This window comes from Protopterus annectens, chromosome 1.part1, assembly GCF_019279795.1.
Source record: "Protopterus annectens isolate FY-2018-M chromosome 1.part1, PAN1.0, whole genome shotgun sequence".
In the NCBI taxonomy this organism is placed as follows: domain Eukaryota; kingdom Metazoa; phylum Chordata; order Ceratodontiformes; family Protopteridae; genus Protopterus; species Protopterus annectens.
Genome location: NC_056726.1, coordinates 1,973,398,225 through 1,973,407,541, shown reverse-complemented (window position 1 = coordinate 1,973,407,541; position 9,317 = coordinate 1,973,398,225). Strand labels below are relative to the sequence as shown.

At 36.1% G+C, this 9,317-nt stretch overlaps 1 protein-coding gene across 1 annotated transcript in view; it reads right to left on the bottom strand.

Annotated features, from left to right (window-relative positions):
• Nucleotides 1-2,774: 2,774 nt before the first annotated feature.
• Nucleotides 2,775-9,317, bottom strand: part of LOC122813118 (uncharacterized protein KIAA1841-like) — a 1,352,705-nt gene continuing 1,346,162 nt past the window's right edge. Inside the window, exon 17 of the mRNA XM_044085254.1 lies at nucleotides 2,775-3,515. Within this exon, the coding sequence (XP_043941189.1) occupies nucleotides 3,479-3,515 (37 nt within the window). The 3' untranslated portion in view covers nucleotides 2,775-3,478. The remainder of the gene's footprint in view (nucleotides 3,516-9,317) is intronic.

Below are 9,317 nucleotides of genomic sequence, written 5' to 3'. Positions count from 1 at the left end.
TTTTCCCTATACAAACACTGCATTCCTCCTGTTGACAATCTGAGAAAAGAAAAATTACCTCCCAAAGAGGTTGTGAAGGCCAGTTTTCCTCAATGCAAGAGTACTGGCCTTGAAAATGTGTACAAGAAGAAGCTCTTGTCTCAGTCTGTGTCGCACCTTCTTCAGGGATATTTTGACTGACCTGAATAACAGGCAATGAAGGCTGTTTCCAAGGACACACTGTCTGCAACAACTTCTTAAAGATAAACATCCTTTCTTACAGGTACCATGACTTCAGATGAACAATGATTTTTATTTTATTTGTATTTGTTTACCAGGGTAGAGCACTGAGCTCCATGGACCTTTTTTAGAGTCAGCATGGGAGCACTGTCCAGTTAAGTGATTTGCTAAGTCAACAGTTAGGCAATGGAGGCTGAGGGAATCAGTCCCAAACCACTGAAGCACAGGAAACAGCTCATTAGCAGCTCCTTAAACCTCTGCACAAGCTGCCAGACAAAATGTTCCTGCAGTGGCCAGGAACCAAACCAAAGTCTCCCACTTGTCAGGCGAGAACTCTACCACTGAATCACCAGTGCTTCATATAAAAGTTATCTTCTGTGACTGACGTGGGAAGGAAAATCTACCCCTACAAGAGGTCTCTTCTCCCAGACAGAATGAGTACATGCCCTGGTGAAACTGCATCCCAGAAAAGATGGATCTCCCATGCATGAATCAGACACTGGAACAGCCCAAAAGGATTTGACTGACCCCCAGTTCATGGTGGGCGAAAGGACTGCACCAGAGGAAGCCAGAGAGGTAAGTGAGTAGTCTGAGGAATAATTGCTGGCCATACATTGTTACCCATTATTGGCTGAAGTGAATATTAAGCCTGTATAGTCAGTAAGGGTTGTCTGGTAAGTTGTTTTTACTTTCAAGAAACTGCAGAAATCAAACCAACAGGAAAAGGATAAGTATCCATGCTGAGACTCAGCAGGATGTGTCAGGTGCAACTGGAATAATTGGAATGAATCAGTCAGATGGTATGCTGTCAGAATTGTACACAAATGGCTCACTTACACTTATTCACACAAAGTCCCCCCCCCCAAAAAAAAAGAAAAACACAGTAATGCATTGTCATTATCTACACTTACACACAACAATGCCCCACAGTAAAACTTGTTTTAAGTACAGAGTTGTCATAAACAGTGCATTTCTGCATCAAATAAGCAAATAAAGCAGTCCAAGTCAGCAAACAGATGATACTTAAGAAAAAACATGTTTCTTAAAGGGCCACAACATATATACAAAGAAAAGCAAAAATATATATTTTTAAATGTACTAAACAAATAAAAAATAATTAAATACATGTTTCTATGTCAAGGGGTTTCCCCAAAGTGGACTTATCTGCTAGAAAGAACTAACTGGACATCTGCTGCTCTTGTGGAGCATCTGAGCTGCTTCTTCACAAGATGGCAAGAAAGTACTGAAGATGTTTTACTCTGACTGCTGATATTCCTTCCTGAGGCCTGACCAGTTATCAGTCACAGTGGAAGTGTGGGAGGAAGCCAGAGCTTTAGGAAGCTGGCCAGTTGTTCTGTCTTGTGCACGACACAACCCATATAGCCTAAAGGCTAATACAGCAATGGGAGTGATGAACATCAAATGGTTCCTTAAATACCAAACTAAAGGAATTAAATCTTCATCAATAAATAAATACATGTTGATGTGACACATTTTATCTTTCTATCTATCTATCTATCTATCTTATCTATCCTTTGTTGACCAGGTTAGTCCCACTATGTTTGTGGCCTTTGAAGACCCAAGGTGGTATTTATACTCCTAGTGGAAATTTGGCCAGGGCATTAAGAACATCCTCTTACTTTTTTGATAGGTGCTGTGGGATCTTTTTACATCCACCTGAGCTACCACCAGCTAAAGCAGATGGATTCATATTCCAGCATATGTTCCACTTCTAGAACAAAATTCTGCTATATGTCAAGCAGAGTAGCATCCTTGCCACTAAACCTAGATAATTAGATGGGCAGCCTCAAATTCTCCACAGGTCTATCTTGTACTACCCCCTTTAAAGTTACAGGGAACTTTAGAATATGATATTGGCTAGGCTTGCAATGGTCTTGCTTATTGCTTGCCTATTAACAGGAAAATAGATTGAAAATATGATCAAAATATGAGAAATAACTTACTGAAGGAACACAATAAAAGCATTGCACATATGAGGAACCTTGGTCAGCTAAGTTGGATAAATTCCAAAATGAGAAGTGCAGGCCTTGCAGGAACCTTTAGAGGATAGAAGGTCCCATAATGTTCTAATTTACAGATGTATCTTCTTGGCTAACCTTTGAGTATCCATGTCCACCATTCATTATTTGGGATTTATAAGGTAACAGCATGCTAACGAGAATCATCAGCACATTTGAATTTGCAGGGTAAGGGAATTAAACTGGAAATTGTCATTTTAAAACTGAATAACGGCAGCAGATCGGAAAAATAAAAGTAAATTGAAATAAAATAAAACATATCTACACAGCGGTCTGTAAAAAACTGTTTTCTGATAAAGAACCATTTCTGATCTGCAGAAGAAAATAAATTGAACAGGAACATGCAAACAGTTTAGCAGCTGGACAGTTTGTTTAAAACAGTTTTTGTTGTCGTTTGCACATAAAGTTTCTTTTCTTTGCTAACCAAAGGGCTTAAGTATGGTGCCAGAGTGACACTGACAATTACATGTATTAGGGAATTATCAATCCCAATAAAAATACATTTACTACTGACAGTTTTAAGAAAGAAACAGTTTATTACAGAAGAGAACAGTAAAATAAAATATCTCACAATTAAAGTTTACCTACCTATACTTTATATTTTTTCTTTAATACTGCTACAAAAGGTGTTTTTCCCAACCATCTGCATGTTTCATTTAAAAAGCAGCCTACTGTATTGTAGCATTACAAAAAATGTCCAACTATTAAATAGTCTAGTTGTCATGGCTTATGAAATTATAGCTATTCTCCTAAAAGACAAACTAAGGCAAGTGATTTAGTCACACACGTTTTGCATATTAAAGCCAGTAAATGCATTCATTAAATAGTGCACCATCCTCTAAAATATTATTTTATTAAGACCACTGACATTTCAAAAGTGGCATAAAAATATGGAAAACATATTCAGTCATAAATTAAGGATTACAAAGTGCAATTCTGTCTTCATCTGAAATACTATATAGCCTAATAAAAAGGTATTCAGAAGAACAAATATAAAACAGAAGTTTCTTAAAAGGTTTGAAATTTTTATAAAACAGTGAACACTCTTGGTTGTAGTACTCAAGTAAAGCCTTGCAGGGTGTGCTGAATGATTTATAAGCGCACTCAATACAGAATAGGTGGGAACACACATAAAGGTATGATATTCTTTGATTATATGTAAAGTGCTATTATTGTAAAGGAGCAGCAAAAATCATTCTTCTTAATTTCCTTGAAAGTCTTTATGTTGTGCGTGCCTGGCTGAAACGTGTCTTGGATCTGAAAAATATAATGAGTTATCATAAGGATTTATAATCTCTTAATACATTCAAGTTAATGCAGTTTGGAAAACAACAAAAATGTCTATATATTTATATGATAGCACTGGAGGTATTGTGCAGAATGGTTATTTGTCACTTTTAGAAAACAATAACCATTCTAAAAAAAATCAAATCACACTACATACTAAAATTATGGTGACAAGGACTGTTAAGGTCCTTGCTTTAGAGACAACAGTTTTAGGATTTTAGTCTACAAAAGAGTACTAGTGAGTAGTAAGAGAAAAACATTTGTGAAAAGACAAAACGGGCTACTGAATTCAAAAAGAATGCATGTCTGATTACCAAATAAGAGTCTAAAATATTCAACAAGAAATAATGTTCAGTAAATTCTGAATTACTAAAGTTGGCTCTGTGGTACTTAAGGATAGAACCCTGGCTGAACCCCAGGGACTCAAGTTTGACTTGTGGTTCCAGGCACTACATGAGACAAATGTGAATGATGCAAGTGGTTAATACTGACATACCAATGCTGGTGGGTGGATGGTGTCTAAGTATGGATGCCCAGGCACCTCCAGGGGGGAGGCTTGTCTAAACTGATTAAGATACTGAGTGAAACCTTAAGATCTGATAAGTACTGTACAGTACTGTTAATTGGGATGAATGTGTAGAATCACATATCCACAAGGCTTGCACTATAGGCTCGTTTTCAGCAGTGCATTTACTAGCTGCCAGTGAAGTTAAGTAGGGGCACCCACAAGAAAATCCTGAATCAGCAAGGATGACCACTTTTCAGCAGCCAGTTGTTGATCTCATTGTTACCTTTAAAAAAAGAGTGTTCTGTCTGGACAGTATAGGGGAACAAAAGGTTCAATAAGGTACTGAAGATGGCTACATTACTGGGCTAGCAGGAGATAAAAACACAAATACTTCACTGAGAAATAATTGCAAGTAAGCAAGACTCAAATTCTTCACATTACTAAACATAAATTTCTGATATATATATATATATATATATATATATATATACACAGGTCTACTTCAGATGATCGAACTTTCAGAAGTTTGACTTTCATATGGCGGAGGCCAGATGATTGAAATTTTGAAAGTTTAAACATCTAATAAAAAAGTAAAAAAAAAAATTACCTGAACGGTTTTAGCAGGGGGCAAGCCCCCCTGTGCCCCCCACACCCCTGCTCTCTCTCTCTCTCTCTGTATGTATGTATATATAAATATATATATATATATATATATATATATATATATATATATATATATATGGGTCTACTGCTTAACATCGAAAATACACTTCTCCGAAATTAAGCAGTAGACCCTACACTTCAGCGAAAGTGCACTTTCGCTGAAGTCGACTACCCCCCAAAAAAAAAACGAAAACACGTTTTTGCAGGGGGCAAGCCCCCCTGCACCCCTCCTACTTAAATAAACTAACTCCAAGATCGCACTAGTTAAACTACTACATGGTTTTGGACAGTTAACATTCCAAAATTCTTGATACGAGTTGCTTTCTGAGGGTGGCCAAGTCCACAGATTACATACAATAACCCAGTTTCAACAGCAAAAAAAGGGGGCCAATAACCTGCCACTTTATAAGGTGAGGGAACCTTTGCAACTGTTCTTTTTCTTAAAATTGACTGAAAAAGCCCTGTCTTGGAAAACAGAGAGACTTTGTCATCTTTAGATGTAAAAACTCTATTTTTGGAACATGTTGTCAACACCCCTCAACCACAAATGCACTTACATTGCTTTTCAAGTTGTCTGAACATCTGGAAATATTTCCCTCCCCTGAAAAATATTTGGTATGACAGGTAAAACTTGAGAAGCATGGTGAAAGGGAAGGATCATTCTTTATTGCAAGACAGCAGAGAAGTAGGCACATTTAACATTATTTGCTGTGGTGTTCTGTAAAAAATATTCTGCCTCTTAGATTAAATTCCCAACAGAGGTCACACATCTATCTCTCCCATGGAGTCAACTACTGAAGGCTTTAATTCTAAAGTGCACTGATCAACATACTTTCTTGAGAAAGTGAAATTTTGCAGTGCTGACTAAAGAACCAGGAAAAAGTGACATTAAAATATTACTTAAATTCTTCTTGCAGCATTTAGACAGATCACAAATAATGGCACATGCCGAAAAGATTTATAAAGATGAGAAACCATCATGAAAGTAGTACTCAAATAATGTTTAAATACCTTCAAAGTCCACAGAAGAGTATGGATGGTCTGGCTAATAATATCATTTTGATGGCCAACCATAGCTATTACTCTCAATACTGTACCTCAACCAACTGAGCATTTCTGTTTCTATAGCTCTGTTGCTATTATTTAAGTACTTATATGCATAATACTTGGCACATTACTTAAACCAATGGGGTATTTATTCTGATACATTTTGTAACAAGGATATACCTGAAAATGGAATCTATGAGGGTCAGTCCACTTATCCGTAAAACAGAAAAATGTATATATACATTAAAAATACCTGCAACAGAACACCGCTTTTGCTAAACATTCTACAGCTCAGAATGTTTACTGGTAGGATTGGAGGCATGTAACATTTTCTTACTATACAACAGCAAAATGTATTTGGTTCAAGTCAGGAGTGAGTGATTTAAATCACACTGCTAAGTGTTCTCTTTTTAGAATATAATATTTAGTCTTTAAAACTTTATGCACAGCATCAGGATACATCAAAATATCTCAAATAAAAGCTTCCAAATTATCATGAATCAGTGAATGTGATGAATAAAAAAAAATATCACATAACATTAGGCATAGCCCCAGTTTACCTGTAAAATAATTGTGTTTCCTTAATACTGCAACAGCATTTCACACTAAGCGTAATGCAGTTAAATGTCAAATGTATCCAAGTTCTCAGAGATGGTAAATGTTCTGTGCCTTAAAACTACTACTCTTTAGAATTACTTTTTTTCTAAAACAGCTGCTGGAGTTGAGGATGGCTGTTTGTTCAGATTTACAATATGTTAAATGAGCATAAAAAGTGTAATGTTGAAATATATTATGCAATTTTGCAATAATAAAGTTTGATTTTGAAAGATAGTTATACAACGTTGTAACAATCATATTAAAAAGCAGGGTTATTAAGGTTTACAATGTAACAGCTACTGTTTTATACCATGTACTGCCAAGTGAGGATTAGGGGAGAACTGAGAGAATTTGAGGTGAATTAGAATCCTACACATCAGCAAAGCTGCAAGTAATGTGTAGACAAAACAATTCTCAAATACAGATGTATCTTTTGATGACTCCAACATAGCAGAATTACTGGTGAATATTTTTTTTTCTTTCATAAATCTTCCATTTTTAAAAATATACAATGTTGAAACTTAGAATCACTCATAGTGTCCTCAGACTAAAAGAAAGCTGCCAAGAAATGAGTTCAGTTACAAGCTCTTGCTGTATGCATGTATGTATGTATGTATGTATACAGTGGATATAAAAAGTGTACAACCCCCTGTTAAATTGCCATTTTTTTCTGATATAAAAAAATGAGACCACAATAAATAATTTCAAAACTTTTCCCACTTTTAATGTGACCTATAACCTGTACAATTCAATTGAAAAACAAACAAATCTGTTAGGGGAAAAATATAAAAAATAAAAAATGTACAATAAGCTGGTTGCATAAGTGTGCATACCCTTAAACTAATACTTTGTTAAAGCACCTTTTGATTTAATTACAACGTTCTGTCTTCTTGGGTAGGAGTCTATCAGCATGGCACATCTTGACTTGGCAATATTTGCCCATTCTTCCTTTAATGCGGTCCAAATCTGTCAGATTGCGAGGGCATCTGTTGTGCACAGCCCTCTTCACGTCACCACACACATTTTCTATTGGATTTAGGTCTGGGATCTGGCTGGGCCATTCCAAAACTTTAATTTTCTTCTGGTGAAGGCATTCTTTTGTTGATTTGGATGCATGTTTGGAGTCATTGTCATGTTGAAATGTGAAATTCCTCTTCATATTTCTAGCAGATGCTTGAAGGTTTTGCGCCAAAAGTGACTGGTATTTGGAAATGTTCATAATTCCCTCCACCTTGACTAAAGCCCCGGTTCCAGCTGAAGAAAAGCAACCCCAAAGCATGATACTGCCACCACCATGCTTCACCATGGGGATGGTGTTCTTTTGGTGATGCAAAGTGTTGTTTTTGCCAACATGTACCTTTTGGAATTGTGGCCAAAAAGATCAACCTTGGTCTCATCAGACCATAGCACATTCTCCCACATGCTTTTGGGAGACTCAATGTATTGTTTTGTAAATTTTAGCCAGGCCTGGATGTTTTTGTGTGTAAGAAAAGGCTTCCATCTTGCAACCTACCCCATAGTCGAGACATATGGAGAATATGTCAGATTGTTGTCACATGTAGTACACAACCAGTACTTGCCAGAAATTCCTGCAGCTCCTTAGGTGTTGCTGTACATATCTTGGCAACCTCCCTGACCAGTTTTCGTCCCGTCTTTTCATCAATTTTGGAGGGAAGTTCTTTGCAATATCACTGTTGTCCCATATTTTCTCCACTTTTTGATGACTGTCTCCACTGTGTTCCATGGTATATCCAATGCTGCGGAAAAGTTTTTTGTACCCTTCTCCTGACTGATACCCTTCAACAATGAAATTCCTTTGATGCTTTGTTAGCTCTCTGCAAACCATGGCTTTTGCTGTAGCAGGCAACTGAGTAAATGTCAGGAAAACCCTCTAGGACAGCTGAACTTTATTTGGGGTTAATTAGAGTCTCTTTAATTGATGACAGGTGTGTACCCAAGAAGACTGAATGCTGTAATTAAATCAGAAGATGCTTCAACAAAGTATTAGTTTAAGGGTGTGCACACTTGTGCAACCAGCTTATTGTATGGTTTTATTTTTTATATGATTTCTCCTAATAGATTTGTTTTTCAATTGAATTGTACAGGTTATAGGTCACATTAAAGGTGGGAAATGTTTTGAAATAATTTATTGTGGTCTCATTTTTTTATATCACAAAAACCTGGCATTTTAACAGGGGTGTGTAAAGTTTTTATATCCGTTGTGTGTGTATACATACACACGCACACACATTATATATATATATATATATATATATATATATATATATATATATATATATATAAACAGGGATCCTCAAAAACAACTTCTGAATATAAATCTTGATTTCACAAATAAACTTATGATTCTAACAGTAACAGCTTAAAACAACAAATTAACACCCTAATAAAGGTTAAGAATATACATATTTAATTTTAAAGGCCTGGTAATGAAACCTCTGAGTGCTATTAGCTGGAAAGTGAGATTACAATAACCTTAAGAGAAATGTCAGATATGCAATTCTCAGCATACCTTTCAGAACATGCATAGAACACTTAAAAAATAAATATTCCCTGTAATGATGTTCCATGCAGTAAAATGCTGTAAAACAAGTCTAAATTCAATGTCTAATATAAAGAATATTTGCTACTGTTAGATGAATTTTGAGCTGCTGTATCTAGTAGACAACACTAATGCCTTCCTTTCACTAGTCGTCCAGCTATAAGAACAATGGCTGAGAATAGGTTCCGATAGTCCCTACTGGCACTAAGGGACAGCTTAGCCAGGTAAGCAGGAAAAGTAAATCCATTTCTCTTAAAATCTGTGACAAAGGTCATCTCCATAAATGGGTTATTATTCAAACAGGATGATCATGATAAGCAGTTGTATGACCTTCTTCCAAGACAGCAGAAAAGTAAAAAATTACTGAGACAAAGAAAAAGCTAAGGGCATTAGAAGT